This window comes from Xenopus laevis, chromosome 7L (assembly GCF_017654675.1).
Source record: "Xenopus laevis strain J_2021 chromosome 7L, Xenopus_laevis_v10.1, whole genome shotgun sequence".
Taxonomy (NCBI): domain Eukaryota; kingdom Metazoa; phylum Chordata; class Amphibia; order Anura; family Pipidae; genus Xenopus; species Xenopus laevis.
Window position 1 is genome coordinate 116,101,490 of NC_054383.1, and position 23,205 is coordinate 116,124,694.

The window sequence follows — 23,205 nt, forward strand, 5'->3', positions numbered from 1 at the left end:
TCTAAGGTTAATTGGTGGGCCCCTGGTCAAAGTTTTTGGGTGGGCCCCTGGTGTCCCAGTCCGACACTGCTTGGGTCAGAAATGCCCCTGAATAGCACAAGACTGTCCAGGTAAAACTTGATCCCTATCTTTAAAACAAATGATCATTAAAAGATTGAGCTATAGATCTTGAAAAGATGTCAAAAAAATCATTCATTCCTTAATCTTAGCTTGATTGGCCTTCAGTCGCAGACCTTTAAAAAACTGAATAGGGCCCCTCAATTTAGGGACTATATATATGCAAAGTGTATGGGCAATAATGTGATGATTGTATCCCTTTAACAGCACAGTCACCTGTTCCTTAAGTTACAGTTACACCTTATTTTGCTGAGATAAACTTACAGGGAGTGCCCAGAAGGGAATACCAAGGTGAGGGCTGGCAGAATGCCATTGCTCTGCCGGAGGCCGAGAAAGTAGAGCAAGCAGGGAACAAAGAAGAGGACAAGTTCCCGATCAGATCCATATTCACTGGCTCTTGTTTTGGAATAAATCTTTTCCGTACACAGCCTGATGAACTGACTTGGAGAAGACAAAGCATCTGTAATATTACTAGGGGACCCTCTTGTTTCGTCACTTGAGAATTTAGTCTTACTCGGCCCTTGCAGTGTAGCTTCTCTTTGTGTCCTGTCTGAGTACTTTACTGTCACTAAACAAATACAAGTGCTCTGTGCTATCAGGATGGACAATCTCCTCTGTACAACCTGTGTCTCAGCCTGACTGTCCAGCAACAACGTCACTGGGATTACACTCTGCATTTCTGAGCCACCATGTATCACCATCCAGCCATGCCATTTAGTCTTCCTTCAAACCTACCCGAGGATCTCCCACCTTCTACCAGCCAGGCCCTGCTGACAGGTAAGTCTCTAGGTGATCTACATCCTGCTGAAATCTATTACCCAGGGATCAGCTAATGTTCAGCACTCTTCTGAATTACTCAAGGCTGCCTGTCTCTATCATAAGCTATACGTGTCTTCTGTAGAAGGCCCTCTACATATATATAGTACAGGTATGGGACCTGTTACCCATAATGCTCGAGACCTGGGGTTGTCTGGATAACGGATATTTTCATAATTTGGATCTTTATACCTTATGTTTACTAGGAAATCATGTAAACATTAAATAAACCGGAAGGCTGGCTCTGCTTCCAATAAGGATTCATTATAACATAGTTTAGATCAAGTGCAAGGTACTGTTTTATTATTACAAAGAAAAAGGAAATCGATTTTAAAAATCTGGATTATTTAATTTTAGTGCAGTCTATGGGAGACAGCCTTTCTGTAATTTGGAACTTTCTGGATAACTGGTTTCCAGATAATGGATCCCATACCTGTATTGTATATTATATAGAGTGACATTCTAGCTGGGTTTTTGCTTCTTTTTTTGGAGCTATTGTGTTCACATATTTTACTGTTTTGTTTTTTAATTCCACTGTATGGTGACCTGAAAGCCAGAACAGAGGGCAAAAGAAAATGTAAGTGAATAAAAGGATTACAACAAGCTGAATGTTCCAAATACAAAATTAGAAAGATGCAGGGAAAAAAATAAAATGCGGAAAACACTTGTGGTCACCCACGCGTCAAGTACATTGGGTTGATCCGATTATTGGCCCCCGGATTATATTGTGTGCACATAGGGACCCAATGGGTTAGGACCATATCAATGTACAGATGTGGGCCACGGCTAATGGGATTTTCAATCCTGCTAATAGATAGCTCACCAATTTTTGGCCAGATATCGGTCACGCAGACCTTCCTAATGTTCTTGCTAATAAGCTGCTAGGCATCTAGTCTTCAGCTTTGATTGGCTTTTGTATGGCAAGCTTTGAAGAATTTCCTTTGCAAAGGGACAGTAAAACTGGAATCAATGGAGCGAATACAGGGCTGTATTAGGTCTGGTGCTGCCCTAGGCAATGGACCTGTCTTGGCCCAGTACTCCACCACCTAGGTATGGGCCTTCGAGCACCTACATGGTAGATACCATGGTGTTTATTGTTAACTTATATAGGCTTTATTGGTGACATTATATAGGCTTTTTTTTTAACAAGGGTGAAAAACAGAGTTCAATAGAGTCTTTTTTTTAAAAAAAAAAAAAAAATCCATAACGTGAAATTTTCCTTTGCTCTGTATTCAGCCTTTGTTAAATGTAGCCCAAAAAATCCCATTCTAGATGAAAATAGAGTAGTGGCATTTCCCTCCGATGAGCTCTGTTCCATCCTTTTGTTAAATATTCCTTTTAAAAAAATTACTACAATATAAATAGAGATCAGTGAAATCTATTTTCACCACCCATAAAAATACCATACAACAGATATGCACCCATTGATAAATATGTCTTACAAAGTAGGGGCTATAAGGTGTGTGCAGGGAACATGCTAAACCTATGCACCATGTCATTTGCTGTCATCTCACATAGCGCTGCTGGGGTGTAACACCCAGGATAATCCGATTTTTGTCAAGCAGATAAAGGCGAAAAAAAAACATCTGAGGGAGGGGAAATAGACACTCACTATTTATTGGATCTGTAGGGGGGTCTTTACACCCCTGTGTACTTGAAATGCCAGGTCCTATATAAATCTCAGTCCAGACCTGAATTGGACCAGTCCCTGGATCTACTTTGTACTAAGTACTAATTTCAGTAACTTGTATTGACAAAAATGCATCCAATTCTTAAGATAAAACCTCCTTGGTATTGGAAATATATATTTTACTTCTCTGCTTCTTTTCTGCTTGTATTTTTCCTGGTACATAATGACCTGTATGCCTTCTTCCAGTAGCCTAAGGTGGTCAACGATCAGATCATAATGCAGCCAATACGGACGGTTGGATCACAGCCCGCATTAACAAACCCTGCCCGACACATCTACATCTGGTCGACTTTCAGACAGATATCGATCAGGGAAGCCCATTGCAGCGCCCCACGGGCCTATAAACTGCCGACTTGGCCTGTCAGCAGCTTTTATCGGCCCGTGTATGGCCAGCTTAACTCTCAACCAGTAATGAGTCAGTGGTCTGATACCCCTTTTTTATTTTAAATCGTAGAGTCAAATGATTTGCTAACGGAAGAAATATGGCAGATATTAATAGAATAAAGCATACGTATAATTGCAGAGAGCTTGAAATGGCTTTTTAATTAACTACAAATAAACACGTGGAAGTGCATCCACCAAATTAAATGAACAAAAAAATGGAAATGACAGAATACGATGATATTTTGCCTTAACTTTATTTCCCCATGATGCAGGGTTGTAAAACCAGTAAACAGTGTTTTAGGCAAAGGCCACTAATCTAATAATTCTTTGCAATACAGGCAGTTAACTATATTCCTATGGCTGGAACACAGAAGATGAAACTTTATTAACTCGGAAAAATGTACATATCTTTATTTAAAAAATGTCCATATCCATTAATTTTGAATGCACTAATCTAATTAATGAACACTTTGTTTTTTTAAGACAAGATTTTTTTACTGATAGTGTTTCAGGCTACAAGAACAGTTGAGTTGAGTGTTTTGACACTAGGGTTGGCACCTGCTCTGTGTTTTGTACTTACTTCATACTAATGGATTTCCTCTGCAAACCAATGTTTTTTTTTGTCTATTCAGAGGTTTGTGCAGCCTCATTGCCCTGGGACCATTCAGAGTTTGCTTATGAAACCAGTGATATGGACTTGCCCTTCTTGGCCTGTCTTGCCTTGCCCAGTTATTCTACTCTGGTGTCGGACACATGCAATATGGCAGATAAAGAGAGCACTGTTGAAGGACCCCCTCAGTTTACAGGTAATATTCATTACATTATATAACGCGTAAGCCATTAATGTTCTTGTGCCTTTTTGAAGTGAGCCTGCCCAAACCAGCCTGCAGCCAATTAGAATGTAAGAATATAAACAGGGCTGGGCTAATCAACCAATCATAGTATTAGAATATTAACATGGTTAAATCAAGCAGTCAGTTGGAGAATTAGAATATCCACAGTTCTGAGATGAGCTGAGCCAAAACTCCATACAAATTAGCAACAAAATGTAATTAAAGCACCTTTGAAGATGAATAAAAAATGTGACTACAGGTGCAAAGTATTCTTCTCTTCTCTACTCACCCAAATGCAGCCTTAGGCAGTTAGCATCTTCAGGTTTGCTGTTTGAAATTATCTGATGGGTTATTATGGTTTCCCAAACTAGGGAAACTTTGTGCATGTTATTGGACATGAATATATGTCCAATTTGTATTTTAAATAGGTACATTTTCTTAGAAATCCACCCATCTCTGGCTATCAATTTTTACCAACATTGTTTTTTTTTTAATGTTTGGTATCAGACCGTTATACTGTAGCTGCTACTCTTGCTACTGGCCCTTTGCACGCCTGACAGTCCTAGTTCTATGTGTTTGTAGCGGTTGAAGGACAATATTTGTTGAAAATGGGTTAAATTGTGCAGAAGCAATGTCACATCATACCATATATCCACTATATATAAGTATCCAAATATCTAAAATGACATTTTGGAACACTCAACACCGAGCTCCTAATGCTACCTGCCTAAATGCATAATACTGACAATTGGGTAGTGGTGCAGGAACAATAGTCTGGGGCTGTTTTCCATGGTTTGGGGTTGGATCCCTGGTTCCACTGGAAACAAGCATTAAAACTACAGTGTACAATGACATTCTTGACAATTCCATTGTTTCTTCTTTTTGGCAATAGCTTGGAGAAGACCCATTCTTGTTTTATAACAATAATGCCCCATGGACAATGCAAGATCCATACAGAATGGGTTTGCTGAGATGAGAGTGTAAGAACTTGACTGGCCTGCACAGAGCCCTGACCTTAATCTAACAGAACCCCTGTGGAATAAATTAGGGCTGATCCCCAACATCATTGCCCAATACGAATTATACAGATCCCAACATCTAGTAGAAAGCCTTCTCAGACACCAAACTTCTTCTTGGGTTTTCTGGTTCAACCTTTGGCTGTTCATAATTCATAATCTGACATCACTATCAACAGTATGTCCTCATTTAAGGGGAGTGGGTATGAGTGCTATTGAATCTATGAATGTGTGTCACCAGATAATTATGTGGCACAAACACCAAATTTTATTGCACAAGCTGTTTTGAAGGTTGAAAGTATTTTGTGAGGAAAGGGTTCCTGAAGATGTGATTGTATTGCGTTCAGCCTCAACAAAACCCTTTCCTTGTTGATCCAAGGGAAGACAAACACAAAAGAGAACAGATAACTCTTTTGATTCCCAAATGGACAACATTCCTACAATCACTTGCCACCAATTTGTTTTACAAATCACAGCTGTGCCTGCTATAAAGGCACCAATTCAATTTTAACCTGCACCACTGAGTGCTTTGGTAAGAAATATCATAATCTGGTTATTTTAATGGCAAAGAAATCCTTTTCTATGCTGATTATAATACCTCCTTTCCTTCAGTTCCTTTTGTTACATCCACTGTTCCATGGAAGAAGAGTTAGACAAATCTATGTATCATCTTTGAAAATATTTGTACAATATAAAGGGAGTTATTGATTGGTTTGTGGGGCAAAAACTCACGTTTTTAGTGGAAAAAAAACTTTACATTTTATCTAGATTTAATATACCCAGATGCTGCAAAAAGCCGAATCCGAAAATCCGTCACTTTAAACCTGTCAAGTTCATGTATAAATCAATGGAAGATATCCATATCTCAATTTGAAGATATTGTGGTGGATTTAGCCCGATAATCTCAAAAATTCAGTTTTTTTGGCGATAACCCAAAAAAACGAGCAACTGGGGAGTAAATTCGTATGATTAGAGTCTTCGTTCCTTTTTATGGAGTTTTTTTAGTTATTTTATTTATAAACAAGATAAAATTTTGGATGGGTGAATGGTCAAACGTTGATTAATAAAAAAAGTTTCACTCTCATTTGGGTGGGTTTAATGCAGATTTAAAATGTGTCTTAATTCTGCATGCCAGATTGTGGAGCTGCTTAGTTCGAGGGGTGATTTGAGACCATCAGTCAGTACCTTCTTTTCAGCACTATGCCCTGGGTTCTTCTGAAGACATGGGTCTCCTCTTTGCAAGGGTCAGCACTAACGTCTATCCCCATGCCAGAGTTTTCCATTCCCAAGAGAAGCACTTTTACATTACTGATCATTTTAATTTAACAATATACTTTCTGCAATTTATTGACTTTATCACTAATCCATGCATGTGATTAGCAAGGGGTCATAATGATTTGGATAGGTGTTAGAGCTCAGTGCTACTCGGCATGATGGAAACTTGCCACTGATATCAGGGCAGTCTGGTGGTGAAACAAAACCACAAGGTTAGGGCTTCTTTAGAAATAAGTGATACAAATAAAACCGAACGATGATCATTAGGTGTGATGTTTTTGTTTTCCCTTAACCTCCTCTCTTATTGCGTTAGTTCCTCTTGTTATTTATCCTCAGAATTACTGGCCACTGTGACAGCCTACAGGAGGAATTTGGACGAACAGGTTTTACAAGAGAATACAAAGAGTCCATTTATGGTTGGTGGTGAGTAGTAGATCGTTACCCAATTACTCACAATATTCAGGCTCATTAAAGTGATGGCAATTTGTTGGTTTTAATCTGCAGCCATGTATATTCTTTACTTAGTGAAAGAATAGACTAAACCAACAAGTTAAAACGAAAGGGTTATCTCCTAGAGTGTTATAGAATATCTTTTTCTTATCAACTTTTTAGCTAGTCGTCATTTTTTTCATAGTTTTTAAATTATTTCTCCTTCTTCTTCTGCCTTGTTCCTGCTTTTAAATGGGGGTCACTGACGATTGATACTATGATACTACGATTTTATTGTTATTATTACTTTTCTCTCCTCTTCATTTGCCAGTCTTTCATTCAAACCACTCTGGTTGCTAGGTAAATTGGATCCTAGCAGATAGATGGCAGACGAAATTCCAAATTGCCGAGCTGAACAGAAAGCTACATAATTAAGAACATTTTTTAAAATACAAAATGAAGATGGAGTGCAGATTGTTTCAGAATATCATAATACTAAAAGTTAATTTGAAAGTGACTTCCCCTGAAAGCAAAAATGTAATTAGTTGTTATGGGATACTAGACCTGGATCAAATTCTAGGCCTGTTACAGGTATAGGATCCGTTATACGGAGATCTGTATCCAGAAATCTCCGAATTATGGGGAGGCCACCTCCCATAGACTCCATTTTATCCAAATAATCCAAATAATCCAAATTTTTTAAATAATTTTTCCTTTTTCTCTGTAATAATAAAACAGTAGCTTGTACTTGATCCCAACTGAGATATAATTAATCCTTATTGGAAGCAAAACCAGCCTATTGGGTTTATTTAATGTTTAAATTATTTTCTAGTAGTCTAGGTAGAGGTATGAAGATCCAAATTACGGAAAGATCTGTTATCCATAAAACCCCATATCCTGAGCATTCTGGATAACAGGTGCCATACTTGTATTACATTATCCCAATTGTGTATTCATTTCTTACAAATTGGAGCACATTAATTATTGTTATACACAGCTAGTACAGGTATGGGACCTATTATCCAGAATGCTCGGGACCTGGGGCTTTCCGGATAATGGGTCTTTCTGTAATTTGTATCTTCACACCTGAAGACGAAGTACCTCTGGCTTTGATATAACACTGCTGTATTGGTAAATTGTTTTTTTAATAGAAATAACCGTCCTCTTAAAGCTGTAAAATGTGTTTTTCTTTCGTCCCTAGTCCTGACAGTCAGAATAATAAAGAAATAATAATAATTAATAAAATCCTTTTAAATTTTGCCTTAGACACAGGCGTCCCAGGAGAAAGTAAAACCCAGAAAGTACAGCGGGAGAACAGTCGGCAAAAGAAAAAAGGTAACACTCTAACATAACTACATTTTTCAGCTGCTGCAGAAGCTCTTGGCAATAATTTCACCCTTACTGACTTGTACAGCCCACACATAATGTCATATAGGGCATGACTGTACTAATGCATGGCTCATTGATTATTACTAAGGTCAGAGTGTTCATCTATGGGAGTTTGTGCGAGACCTGCTGTTATACCCAACAAAGGACCTAGAAGCAGTGCGCTGGGAGAACCGAAAGGAGGGAACCTTCCGGGTTATTCGGTCTGACACCTTTGCACAGCTCTGGGGAGAACAAAAGAAGAACAAGTGTATGAATTATGAGAAACTGAGCAGAGCACTAAGGTGAGACTCCCCAAAAATTGTAGTGGAATCTGTTTTAAGCAGTATTATTTTATATCAGGGACTGTTCCCATTTAAAATGAATGGGTTTCCCTCTTTCATGTATGAAATTCATGTGGAACATATCTGTGAAGGTTCTCATTCATGCATGGAGGTACTGATGTACCAGGCCAATGGAAGAAGAACAGGAGAACACTATTCAATTGAGACCCTCTTTCAGATAAGCCTTCGCTTGAAGTGGAGGAAAGGTGTTGTTGATTAACTGTAACTTTAGGTGCAGTGACACTTAGGTGAGTGTTCCTTGGTGGAATATAGAACTAGGGATGCATCCAGGATTCAGTTCAGGATTCGGGCAGGATTCGGCCTTTTTCAGTAGGATTTGGATTCAGCCGAATCCTTCTGCCCGGGAAATCACGTGACTTTTTGTCACAAAGCAAGGAAGTAAAAAACGTTTTCCCCTTCCCACCCCTAATTTCCATATGCAAATTAGGATTCGGATTCTGTTCGGTATTCGGCCGAATCTTTTGCGAAGGATTCGGCCAAATCCAAAATAGCGGATTCAGTGCATCCCTATATAGAACAGCTCTTCATTTCTAGCTTGACTATCATACACCTCTGGGATGTACTATAAAAAAAAAGCTGGTCTGTCACTTCATAACCTCATTTATGGAGTCCCTGTACCCCCTACTTCTCTAAGGAATGGTTACCTTAGGGTCAACCACCCCTCCTTAAAGGGAAACTATTGCAGAAATAAAGATTTAATATAAGCTTCCTCAAACTTAAATAAGAAACTTTCCAAATACAATCAATTACATATTCTGCATTGTTTCTGAAATAATCAAGTTTATCTTCACTATTACTCTCTCAGCAATTATTTGCCTTCATTCTGTCTTCATGCAGGAGTTGGGTGAATGATCCAATATAACTTATAGGGGGGGGGTCCTTTCCTAGCAGATGAATTAGAGCTCAATCAAATAACTGATTCCAGTACAAACAAAATCGAACAAAATAACTGCCTTTTGCACAAATCCTGCATGTAGAGAGACATGATGTCTGGTGATTTTAATAGACTGAGCTCTAATACATCTTTTAAGCAAAAGGAGGCCCCTTATAAGATACATTGGATCATTCATCTGACACCCAACTGCTGCATGAAGACAGAATGAGGAGAAACAGATGCTGAGAGAGGAATTGTGAAGATGAACTTGATTATTTCAGAAACTGTACATAACTTTTAACTGATTTAGAAAACTTCTTATTTCAGTATGTTGAAGCTTATATAAAATTTTCATTTTTGCAATAGTTCCCGTTTAAAGGAGAACTAAACCCCCCCAATAAGAAAAGTCCCTACCTACTACCCTAGATAGTCTCCTCTCCCTGCTTCCCGCCGCATAGTTGATGAAATTGCCCCTAACACAATACTCAAATATCGGAGTAAGTGCATCAGAGCTCATGGACGCCATCTTCTGGCTCTTCCGTATTCTTCTGAACGTCTTCCTTCCCTCCCGCATTTTCCGGAATTTTGCCACATGCACAGTTGCTACGATATGGAGGACTGCACATGCCCCAATACGCCGTTCACTTAAGGAAAAATACAAAAGAGCTGGAAGATGGTGCCCATGAGCTCCGCTGCATTTACTCTGCACTGCAGGGCCGGCCTTAGGCCAATTGGACCAATTGGGCCCAATTGGGCCCCGCACCTCTGGGGGGCCCCGCACCACAGGGCAGCACAGATAATATTTCCCTCAGCACATGATGCTGCCTGGCCTGCCCCCAACTTTGAGAGTCCAGCCCATCCCCAAATCCATAGGTCTAGCCTGCCCCCAACTCTCATAGGCCCAGCTTTCCTCCAACCTTGATAGGCCCTGCCTGCCCCCAATCCAACCAAGCCTGCTCCCAAGCTGAATCGGCCCAGCCCCAAACTAATTGGCCCAGTCCACTCTCCTATTTCCTCCCTCTCTCTCTTACCCTGTGTGCCCCTATTATGTTACCTTGTCTGCCCCTTTCCTTTCTATTTTGTGCCTGTATGCCCTTATTTTCCTAAATACTTGGTGTGTCAGTAGGGATGTAGCGAACGTCGGAAAAAAAGTTCGCGAACATATTCGCGAACTTGCGCAAAAACGCGAGCGGTTCGCGAACGGTTCGCGAACCCCATAGACTTCAATGGGAAGGCGAACTTTAACATCTAAAAAAAAAATTTCTGGCCAGAAAAATGATTTTAAAGTTGTTTAAAGGGTGCAACGACCTGGACAGTGGCATGCCAGAGGGGGATCAAGGGCAAAAATGTATCTGAAAAATCTGCCTGTGTGTGCTTGGAAGAGATAGTGTAGGGGGAGAGCTGTTAGTGATTTCAGGGACAGATGATAGTAAGTTTGCTGGCTAGTAATCTGCTTGATACTGCTCTGTATTGGAGGGACAGAAGTCTGCAGGGATTTGAGGGACATTTTAGCTTAGGTAGCTTTGCTGGCTAGTAATCTACTGTTCTCTTTAAACAACTGCCATACGTTGACCTTGTAGGCATTGTTTGCCCAGTTTTTTTGGACGCAGCCACTGAAGCACAGTTGCCAGAAAAAATATGCCATATAAATGCTGAAAATAGTCATTTTTCGCCATACGTTGACCTTGTAGACATTGTTTGCCCAGTTTTTTTGGTTGCAGCCACTGAAGCACAGTTGCCAGAAAAAATATGCCATATAAATGCTGAAAATAGTCATTTTTTGCCATACGTTGACCTTGTAGGCATTGTTTGCCCAGTTTTTTTGGTCGCAGCCACTGAAGCACAGTTGCCAGAAAAAATATGCCATATAAATGCTGAAAATAGTCATTTTTTGCCATATACGTTGAGTCAACGTATGGCAAAAAATGACTATTTTCAGCATTTATATGGCATATTTTTTCTGGCCTCTGTGCTTCAGTGGCTGCGGCCAAAAAAACTGGGCAAACAATGCCTACAAGGTCAACGTCGTTGACCTTGTAGGCATTGTTTGCCCAGTTTTTTTGGCCGCAGCCACTGAAGCACAGAGGCCAGAAAAAATATGCCATATAAATGCTGAAAATAGTCATTTTTTTGGTCGCAGCCACTGAAGCACAGTTGCCAGAAAAATTATGCCATATAAATGCTGAAAATATGCATTTTTTTGGTTGCAGCCACTGAAGCACAGAGGCCAGAAAAATTATGCCATATAAATGCTGAAAATATGCATTTTTTTGGTTGCAGCCACTGAAGCACAGAGGCCAGAAAAATTATGCCATATAAATGCTGAAAATATAAATTTTTTTGGTTGCAGCCACTGAAGCACAGAGGCCAGAAAAATTATGCCATATAAATGCTGAAAATATGCATTTTTTTGGTTGCAGCCACTGAAGCACAGAGGCCAGAAAAATTATGCCATATAAATGCAGAAAATATGCATTTTTTTGGACGCAGCCACTGAAGCACAGTTGCCAGAAAAAATATGCCATATAAATGCTGAAAATAGTCATTTTTTGCCATACGTTGACCTTGTAGACATTGTTTGCCCAGTTTTTTTGGTTGCAGCCACTGAAGCACAGAGGCCAGAAAAAATTAAACCAGTAGGGTTTGCACCCTAGTTTGTAACGGTGGCGGAGGGAGGAGGAGGACGCTAAAGGACAGCTGTGTGTGGAGTCATGAGGCTTGAAGAGAAGGACAGCTGCATAGAAGTCAGAACAAGTCTTCCGGCGTGCAGTAACCCTCCGAGATCCACCCCTCATTCATTTTAATAAAGGTCAGGTAATCGACACTTTTGTGACCTAGGCGAGTTCTCTTCTCAGTTACAATCCCTCCTGCTGCACTGAAGGTCCTTTCTGAGAGCACACTTGAGGCTGGGCAAGACAAGAGGTTCATGGCAAATTGTGACAGCTCTGGCCACAGATCAAGCCTGCGCACCCAGTAGTCCAGGGGTTCATCGCTCCTCAGAGTGTCGATATCTGCAGTTAATGCCAGGTAGTCCGCTACCTGCCGGTCGAGGCGTTCTTTGAGGGTGGATCCAGAAGGGTTGTGGCGCTGCCTTGGACAGAAAAACATTTGCATGTCTGACGTTACAGACTGGCCAAAGGGCTTTGTCCTTGCAGGTGTGCTCGTGGCAGGATTACTGGCACCTCTGCCCCTGGAATGTTGATGAGTTCCTGAAGTGACATCACCCTTAAAAGCATTGTACAACATGTTTTGCAGGCTGGTTTGTAAATGCCGCATCTTTTCGGACTTGTGGTATGTTGGTAACATTTCTGACACTTTATGCTTGTACCGAGGGTCTAGTAGCGTTGCGACCCAGTACAGGTCCTTCTCCTTAAGCCTCTTGATACGGGGGTCCTTCAACAGGCATGACAGCATGAAAGACCCCATTCTCACAAGGTTGGATGCAGAGCTATCCATCTCCGCTTCCTCATTATCAAGGACTGCATCATCCACGGTCTCCTCCCCCCAGCCACGTACAAGACCAGGGGTCCCCAAAAGGTCACCACTAGCCCCCTGGGAAGCCTGCTCCTGTTGGTCCTCCTCCTCCTCCTCCACAAAGCCACCTTCCTCCTCTGACTCCACTTCTGGCACCTCTCCCTGCGTTGCAGCAGGTGCCTGGGTTCGTTCTGGTGATTCCGACCAGAAATCGTGCGCTTCCAGCTCCTCGTCACGCTGGTCTACAGCCTCATCTGTCACTCGTCGCACGGCACGCTCCAGGAAGAAAGCGAAGGGTATTAGGTCGCTGATGGTGCCTTCGGTGCGACTGACCATATTTGTCACCTCTTCAAAAGGTCGCATGAGCCTGCAGGCATCGCGCATAAGCACCCAGTAACGGGGGAAAAAAATCCCCAGCTGTGCAGATCCAGTCCTACCACCCAGTTCAAAAAGGTACTCGTTGACGGCCCTTTGTTGTTGCAGCAGACGTTCCAACATAAGGAGCGTTGAATTCCAGCGAGTCTGGCTGTCAGAAATCAAACGCCTGACTGGCATGTTGTAGCGCTGCTGAATGTCAGCAAGGCGTGCCATGGCTGTGTAGGAACGTCTGAAATGGGCCGACACCTTTCTGGACTGGGTGAGAACGTCCTGGAATCCTGGGTACTTGGAGACAAAACGTTGGACTATTAAATTTAACACATGTGCCATGCAGGGCACATGTGTTAAATTGCCTAGTCTCAACGCTGCCAACAGATTGCTTCCATTGTCACACACCACTTTTCCGATCTGCAGTTGGTGTGGGGTCAGCCACCGATCGGCCTGTGACTGCAGAGATGACAGGAGTACAGATCCGGTATGGTTTTTGCTTTCCAGGCACGTCATCCCCAAGACAGCGTGACAACGGCGTACCTGGCACGTCGAATAGCCTAGGGGGAGCTGGGGGTGCACAGGTGTGGAGGAGGAGAAGGAGGACCCAGCAGCAGAGTAAGAAGAAGAAGAAGACGAGGTAGAGAGCGATGGAGGAGTAGAGGTGGTGGCAGAACCGCGTGCAATCCGTGGCGGTGACACCAACTCCACTGTTGTTGTTGAGCTACCCATTCCCTGCTTCCCAGCCATTACCAAGTTCACCCAGTGGGCAGTGTAGGTGACATACCTGCCCTGACCATGCTTGGAGGACCATGCGTCAGTAGTCATATGGACCTTTGGCCCAACACTAAGTGACAGAGATGCGGTAACTTGGCTCTGCACATGTTGGTACAGGTGTGGTATTCCCTTTTTAGAAAAAAAATTGCGGCTGGGTACCTTCCACTGCGGTGTCCCAATTGCTACAAATTTGCGGAAGGCCTCAGAGTCCACCAGCTGGTATGGTAAAAGCTGGCGGGCTAAGAGTGCAGACAAGCCAGCTGTCAGACGCCGGGCAAGGGGGTGACAGTCAGACATTGGCTTCTTACGCTCAAACATGGCCTTCACAGAAACTTGGCTGGTGGCAGATGACTGGGAATGGGAACAGGTGGTCAAGGTGGAAGGCGGAGTGGAGGGTGGTTCAGACGGGTCAAGGAGAGCAGAGGTAGAGCAGTAAGATGCTGGACCAGAAGGAGTGTGGCTTTTAGTTTGCCTGTTGCCTTTGAGGTGTTGCTCCCAAAGTGCTTTGTGCTTGCCGCTCATGTGCCTTCGCATAGAAGTTGTACCTATGTGGCTGTTGGGCTTACCAAGGCTCAGTTTCTGACTGCACTCATTGCAAATTACAATGCTTTTGTCAGAGGCACACACATTAAAAAAATCCCACACTGCTGACTTTTTGGAAGTGTGCGATCTGGCGGTAACAGTAGAAGTTGGCGGCATTGGCGGCAATGGCGGGTGCGTTGGCCGGCTGAACACAGGTGCCGATACATGTTGTTGCCCTACTGATCCCTGCGGGCTGTCCTCCCTGCTTCTTCTAAGTCTTATTCTCCTACTGCCTCTCTGACTCTCCGTCTCTCCATCTGAACTACCCTCCTCTTGCTCTCTTCTACTAGGCACCCACAAAACATCAATCTCCTCATCATCATTCTCCTCAGATGCATCAATTTCTTCTGACACATCACAGAAGGAAGCAGCAGCGGGGACCTCCTCCTCATCACTCATTATGTCCATCTCTGTCGTGTTCTCTGCCAGAATTAAATCTGGTGTAAGGTCCTCATCTCCTTCATCTTCTTCTGGCAATAATGGTTGCGCATTACTCAGTTCAAGAAACTCATGGGAAAATAACTCCTCTGACCCCAGTGAAGAAGGGGCACCGGTGGTGGAGGAAGTGTTACGTGGGGTGGCCATAGCAGTGGAGGATGAGGAGGATGTTGTGGTAAAGTTAGAAACGGTAGAGGATGGGGTGTGCTGTGTAAGCCAGTCAACTACCTCTTCAGCATTTTGGGAGTTCAGGGTCATTGGCTTTTTAAAACTGGGCAATTTGCTAGGGCCACAGGATTGCATAGCAGCACGGCCCCTAGCACGGCCTCTGCGTGGCGGCCTGCCTTTGCCTGGCATTATTTTTTAAAAAACAACAACAACAACAAAAACTCAGTTGGTTTTTCTGGAAACGATAATACACACAGCTAGATGGCGGGTTGAAGAAAACAGTGTGCAAATAATGCCTACAAGGTCAACGTATACACTACTACAGCGGTGGATACGGATTACGTAAAATATATGAATGCTGCTTGAAAAAAAGTAACTCAAGTGGTTTTTCTAGAGACGATAATATTATCAATATTTAGACAAAATGTGAACAAGCTCACACAGCTAGATGGCGGGTTGAAGAAAACAGTGTGCAAATAATGCCTACAAGGTCAACGTATACACTACTACAGCGGTGGATACGGATTACGTAAAATATATGAATGCTGCTTGAAAAAAAGCAACTCAAGTGGTTTTTCTAGAGACGATAATATTATCAATATTTAGACAAAATGTGAACAAGCTCACACAGCTAGATGGCGGGTTGAAGAAAACAGTGTGCAAATAATGCCTACAAGGTCAACGTATACACTACTACAGCGGTGGATACGGATTACGTAAAATATATGAATGCTGCTTGAAAAAAAGCAACTCAAGTGGTTTTTCTAGAGACGATAATATTATCAATATTTAGACAAAATGTGAACAAGCTCACACAGCTAGATGGCGGGTTGAAGAAAACAGTGTGCAAATAATGCCTACAAGGTCAACGTATACACTACTACAGCGGTGGATACGGATTACGTAAAATATATGAATGCTGCTTGAAAAAAAGTAACTCAAGTGGTTTTTCTAGAGATGATAATATTATCAATATTTAGACAAAATGTGAACAAGCTCACACAGCTAGATGGCGGGTTGAAGAAAACAGTGTGCAAATAATGCCTACAAGGTCAACGTATACACTACTACAGCGGTGGATACGGATTACGTAAAATATATGAATGCTGCTTGAAAAAAAGCAACTCAAGTGGTTTTTCTAGAGACGATAATATTATCAATATTTAGACAAAATGTGAACAAGCTCACACAGCTAGATGGCGGGTTGAAGAAAACAGTGTGCAAATAATGCCTACAAGGTCAACGTATACACTACTACAGCGGTGGATACGGATTACGTAAAATATATGAATGCTGCTTGAAAAAAAGCAACTCAAGTGGTTTTTCTAGAGACGATAATATTATCAATATTTAGACAAAATGTGAACAAGCTCACACAGCTAGATGGCGGGTTGAAGAAAACAGTGTGCAAATAATGCCTACAAGGTCAACGTATACACTACTACAGCGGTGGATACGGATTACGTAAAATATATGAATGCTGCTTGAAAAAAAGTAACTCAAGTGGTTTTTCTAGAGACGATAATATTATCAATATTTAGACAAAATGTGAACAAGCTCACACAGCTAGATGGCGGGTTGAAGAAAACAGTGTGCAAATAATGCCTACAAGGTCAACGTATACACTACTACAGCGGTGGATACGGATTACGTAAAATATATGAATGCTGCTTGAAAAAAAGTAACTCAAGTGGTTTTTCTAGAGACGATAATATTATCAATATTTAGACAAAATGTGAACAAGCTCACACAGCTAGATGGCGGGTTGAAGAAAACAGTGTGCAAATAATGCCTACAAGGTCAACGTATACACTACTACAGCGGTGGATATGGATTACGTAAAATATATTATGGCTGCTTGAAAAAAGTCACTCCGGTGTTTTTTCTGGAGACGGTAATATTATGGATATTTAGACAGAATGTGAACAAGGTCACACAGCTAGATGGCGGGTTGAAGAAAACAGTGTGCAAATAATGCCTACAAGGTCAACGTATACACTACTACAGCGGTGGATACGGATTACGTAAAATATATGAATGCTGCTTGAAAAAAGTCACTCTGGTGTTTTTTCTGGAGACGGTAATATTATGGATATTTAGACAGAATGTGAACAAGGTCACACAGCTAGATGGCGGGTTGAAGAAAACAGTGTGCAAATAATGCCTACAAGGTCAACGTATACACAACTACAGCGGTGGATACGGATTACGTAAAATATATGAATGCTGCTTGAAAAAAGTCACTCCGGTGTTTTTTCTGGAGACGGTAATATTATGGATATTTAGACAGAATGTGAACAAGGTCACACAGCTAGATGGCGGGTTGAAGAAAACAGTGTGCAAATAATGCCTACAAGGTCAACGTATACACTACTACAGCGGTGGATACGGATTACGTAAAATATATTATGGCTGCTTGAAAAAAGTCACTCCGGTGTTTTTTCTGGAGACGGTAATATTATGGATATTTAGACAGAATGTGAACAAGGTCACACAGCTAGATGGCGGGTTGAAGAAAACAGTGTGCAAATAATGCCTACAAGGTCAACGTATACACTACTACAGCGGTGGATACGGATTACGTAAAATATATGAATGCTGCTTGAAAAAAGTCACTCCGGTGTTTTTTCTGGAGACGGTAATATTATGGATATTTAGACAGAATGTGAACAAGGTCACACAGCTAGATGGCGGGTTGAAGAAAACAGTGTGCAAATAATGCCTACAAGGTCAACGTATACACTACTACAGCGGTGGATACGGATTACGTAAAATATATGAATGCTGCTTGAAAAAAGTCACTCCGGTGTTTTTTCTGGAGACGGTAATATTATGGATATTTAGACAGAATGTGAACAAGGTCACACAGCTAGATGGCGGGTTGAAGAAAACAGTGTGCAAATAATGCCTACAAGGTCAACGTATACACTACTACAGCGGTGGATACGGATTACGTAAAATATATGAATGCTGCTTGAAAAAAGTCACTCCGGTGTTTTTTCTGGAGACGGTAATATTATGGATATTTAGACAGAATGTGAACAAGGTCACACAGCTAGATGGCGGGTTGAAGAAAACACTGTGCAAATAATGCCTACAGGGCAAATAATGCCTAAAAGGTCAACTTATACACTACTACAGCGGTAGTAAAATAAAAAAAAGTAAAATAAAAAAAAAATTAATATTAAAAAAAAAAATTAAAGTTGGTGCTGCTGAACTACTAGGAGCAGCAGATTAGCACACCAGTCCCACTCCCCAACACTGCTAGACTAATAGCACTGGGCTCTTATAGTAGTAGTAGTAGTAGTAGTAAAACAACAAAAAAATAAATAAAAGCAGTCCTTACAAGGACTACTGTTATTGCAGCAGTCAGCAGATGAGATCAGAAGCAGGACAGCTGCCCACTGCAGCTACATACAGAGCACTGCAGTAGAAGGTAGATTACTAGCCAGCAAAGCTACCTAAGCTTAAATGTCCCTCAAACCCCTGCAGACTTCTGTCCCTCCAATAACAGAGCAGTATCAAAACGATTACTAGCCAGCAAACTTTCAACTGTCCCTGAAATCACTAACAGGCAGCAGCTCTCTCCCTACACTATCTCTTCAGCACACACAGGCAGAGTGAAAAAACGCTGCAGGGCTTCGGTTTTTATAGGGAAGGGGAGTGGTCCAGGGGAGAGCTTCCTGATTGGCTGCCATGTACCTGCTGGTCTGGGGTGAGAGGGCAAAAAAAGCGCCAACAATGGCGAACCCAAAATGGCGAACGTCGCGCGACGTTCGCGAACTTCCGGCGAGCGCGAACACCCGATGTTCGCGCGAACAAGTTCGCCGGCGAACAGTTCGCGACATCTCTATGTGTCAGTAGCCAGCAACACTTTGTCTAGGGGCCCCGCCAACATGGTCCCAATTGGGCCCCACATTTGATAGGACCAGCCCTGCTGCACTGATACGTGAGTATTGTGTTAGGGGTACTTTCAGGGGTAATCAACTATGCAGGGGGGAAGCAGGGAGAGGGGACTATCTAGAGTAGTAGGGAGGAGCTTTTCTTATTGGGGGGGTTTATTTCTCCTTTAAATCTCAGGGGTACCTCCACCTTAGGCCCTTTAGCAGGCTTACCTTCTGCTATGGTTGAGAGCAGAAAGAGTGTGAGGACAATTTCCTTTTTCTTTTTATATACTAGGGAATAGGTACTTGTAAACTACCCTTGTATTAATTGGCATACTTTCCTCCCACAAGCCATTGGTTACTTCCTGAGCAAAGGGGGGTGTTAACCCTATGGTTTATACCACAATAGGAGGGCTATGGGGTGATAAGGAAGTTTGTGACCAACCAGGCAATAGTAAAAACTGCATTCTGAACTAGTAAAACCTTCATCAACCCTAGGGCAACAAAATGAGAGGGAAATAGAGCACGTATATTTGCATCCAATAAAAAAATCATGGAAAAACTGAAAAAACCAGGGTGTGTGTCTTATCTTATTGCTGTGTTTATTCCATCTCCATTGATATGACTTTCACCTGGTCTCCTGGTATTCTTTCACTGCTTGCTGTGGCTTGTTCAGCTATTATATTAGCCTTTCCTTATTCTGAAATGACAGTTTGGTTTCTATATCTGCAGATCTGAAAAGTCGCCCTGTCCCAGCATGCTTAGGGTAATTCCACATTAAAAGTCAGATTGCATCAGAATTGCTCAGAAGTTTGAAAAATGCCATTGTCCCACTCCCTTGTGATTCATATAAACTGAAACCATGCCACCCCGCAGATCTGGTAGCTTTGATACATTACAGACAAAATACCTCAAAATTGACCATTGTGTCATGGGTGTAGGTTAGATATTTTGGGGACAAATGTTCACCAAAGCAGAACCTCATAGCATTAGACCAAAGGTGTATTTTATACAGATACTGTAGGGTAGTGATCCCCAACCAGTGACTCTCAAGCAACACCGTGCTCACAAAGCCCTTGGATGTTGCAAAAGTGTAAAGGTGTATATTTTTGGATTTCTGACTTGGAGGCAAGTTTTGGAGGTATAAAGACCAGTTATAGTCTGACAGTCCACATAAATAACCTATTACAGCCCCTTATTTGGCAGCCCCTTTTTTCATGCTTGTGTTGCTCCCCAACTTTTTTATATTTAAATGTGGCTCACGGGTAAAATAGGTTGAGGACCTCTGCTCTGGGACATGTGGGCTCTTGTCCACTCTTGCAGATAAATCTGGAGGTGGAGCTTAGGGAGATGGGGGGGCCGGAAGTAGTAGTAGGCAGAAGAGGCACCTGCGTAGGTGGTGCTTGGCAGGTAGCTTTTAAGTGTCTTCTGCCTACCCCTAGTCCTTGTTCGCTGCCCTCTGTAGCTCTCCCCTCCCTCCTCTCCTTCACTACCCTCCTTCATTCTCCCTCACCCTCCTCTCTGCTACTGCGAATGGTCACGGTAAGACTGACGCATGTTCAGACGCGCACAAGGGCTAGTGGGCAGCTTGGCCCGGCCCTGCAGACCGTGTCATAGATACAGCCCTGCACTAGACCAATGAAAGCTAAAATGCTGTTAGTATAATTTGCTGCATACAATAAGCCTTGTTGCTTGAACAGTTTCTATGGAAATAATTCTCTGGGGACTTTCAGGTGTCTTTGGTTTGTGCCCCACCAAGAGATAAGCAAGAGATACTACATTGGTCCCCTAAATCTCTGACATATCTAGGGCCCTATCTTGTCCCAATCCTTCTCTGTCAGCGAGACATTTTTTTATTGTTGGGTATAAATACAAAGTGAACAATGGTCAGGCAGGTGGGGCTCAGGCTGGGCCATTGTTGATCTTGCCAAAAGAAACATTTACACACCCAGTAACTATTGTATATGGAAACAGATCTGTGGCCAAGATGTGTGGGTTCAGTTGCATTAACCTCCCTGAAACTGAAGAATAATCACAATGCAATGCAGCTAAAAGGTGCCAATCCACTCTTTCTGTGATTCTGGTTTCCATAGAACTCATTTTGGATGTGGATCTTACATGCCTGCACCACCTCAGTCAGGCTGTGTAAGGTACACAAAATAATGAAACCGATAATGATACCAAAAATTTTATTTATTTATTGAAGATTTAATAAGGCCTTACAGCCCATTAAAGATTAAAGATAAGCTTGTTAGGCTAATGGCAGATGGACTCAGTGCAGTCAATATGTCACTATTCCATGTTCATCAGCCAATGTGCTTTACATAAGGGGTAACTTACATTTCAATTAACTTTTAGTATGATGTAAAGATGTTTTTGAGTTATTTAGCTTTTTATTCAGCAATTCTCCAGTTTGCAATGTCAACAATCTGGTTGCTAGAGCACACATTATCCTGGCAACCATGAATAGGAGACAACTTCAGTTGAAAGATGAGCAATTAAAAGTAGCAATAACAAAAAAATTGTAGCCTTACAGAGCATTTGTTTTTAGATGGGGTCAGTGATCCCCATTTGAAAGTTGGAAAGAGTCAGAATAAATATTTCACAAACTATAAAAAAAGAATAAAAAATGAAGGCCCACTGAAAAGCTGCTTAGAATTAGCCATTCTATAACATAATGAAAGTTAACTTAAAGGCGAACCATCCAACATTCAGCAACCCAAGGAGGGTTGAAAAGAAACAATGGCTACAAAATGTCTCACCTTATATCTGCCCTTTCTTTCAGGCACTACTACAAGTCGGGGATTCTGGAGAGAGTGAACGGCAGACTAACGTACAAATTTGGAAGAAAAGCCCATGGCTGGAAGGATGAACCTCTTCAGAAAGTCACATAGCACAAGCCCAGGAGAGAAATACTCACATAGACATTTAATAAGGGAAGGCAGGTCTAGGACATCATATTTATTCTCAGGGGAGTTCCAGTATCAAAGGATTGTATAGATATACAGATAAAGGTGGCTGTACAATAAGACAATACTGGATGTTTGTGGTGGGCCGAGTTGGGCTAAAATCATTGGCCCTTGGGCTTTTGGGATCGGCAGAGTGGCCAATGAAATGCTGACCATATATGTGATTCAGTACAATCCTAGCATTGATATGGAAGGTGATCAGTTTGATTCCATAAACAGGCCAGATGGAATCAAACTGTCACCCAGTATTTGCTAGTTAGAACTAGGACAATAATGGTCACTAAGTTCCTATTTATCACTTGGACTCGATATTGTTAAATGTATCCCTGCTAAAGACATAAAACCATTCAGAGTGCTGCAGCACTGAATGGAGGTCTTTAGTTATGGTAAATGGCCAAAAATGATTTTGAGAGGCCCTGTGAGTTATACAAAGTAGGAATATCTCATCTCTGGCCATTCATTTAAATCTTTGGCTGTCATTTAAAGGGATACTGTCAGTTAATAGTGCTGTTCCAGCAGAATTCTGCACTGAAATCCATTTCTCAAAAGAGCAAACAGATTTTTTAATATTTAATTTTCAAATCTGACATGGGGCTAGACAAATTGTCAATTTCCCAACTGCCTCCAGTCATGTGACTTGTGCTCTGATAAACTTCAATCACTCTTTACTGCTGTACTGCAAGTTGGAGTGATATCACCCCCCTCCCTCCCCCCCAGCAGCCTAACAACAGAACAATGGGAAGGTAACAAGATAGCAGCTCCCTAACACAAAATAACATCTGCCTGGTAGATCTAAGAACAGCACTAAAAAGTAAAAGACAAGTCCCACTAAGACTGATTCAGTTACATTAAGTAGGAGAAATAACAGCCTGCCAGAAAGTAATTCCATCCTAAAGTGCAGGCACAAGTCACATGACTGGGGCAGCTGGGAAATTGACAAAATGTCTAGCCCCATGTCAGATTTCAAAATTGAATATAAAAAAATCTGTTTGCTCTTTTGAGAAATGGATTTCAGTGCAGAATTCTGCTGGAGCAGCACTATTAACTGAGGCGTTTAACTACAACTCCCATAGCCACCAAGTGTCTTCAGATGTTGGTGGGTACTGGGCACTTGTACTTCAACGACTGATGGGCCATGAGTTGGGCAATATTGATATAAAGTGATGCATAGGGCTCAAGCTCAAGACATTCCCAGGGTATGTCATGGACAGGCACCTTCACCCACTATTTAGTTTAGGTCATACCCCTTGATGTCAGAGCAGAGCTGTTTTGTGCAGATCTAATAAAAAAAATGCAACCACTATGTGCCTCAATATTTGTAGGTTACTATAGAGTGACAATTCTTTCAATGAGAGAAGTACTACTGAGCCCCAGACAGGGTCA

At 41.9% G+C, this 23,205-nt stretch overlaps 1 protein-coding gene across 1 annotated transcript; it reads left to right on the forward strand.

The window, feature by feature from the left end:
- elf5l.L (E74-like factor 5 (ets domain transcription factor)-like L homeolog) lies at nucleotides 1-22,370 on the forward strand. The gene is made up of 6 exons (XM_018226334.2): nucleotides 1-894; nucleotides 3,640-3,813; nucleotides 6,468-6,554; nucleotides 7,827-7,895; nucleotides 8,038-8,230; nucleotides 21,639-22,370. Exons 1-6 carry the CDS (start codon nucleotides 807-809, stop codon nucleotides 21,745-21,747), a joined length of 720 nt encoding a protein of 239 aa, XP_018081823.1. The 5' UTR covers nucleotides 1-806; the 3' UTR covers nucleotides 21,748-22,370.
- The last annotated feature ends 835 nt before the right edge of the window (nucleotides 22,371-23,205 follow it).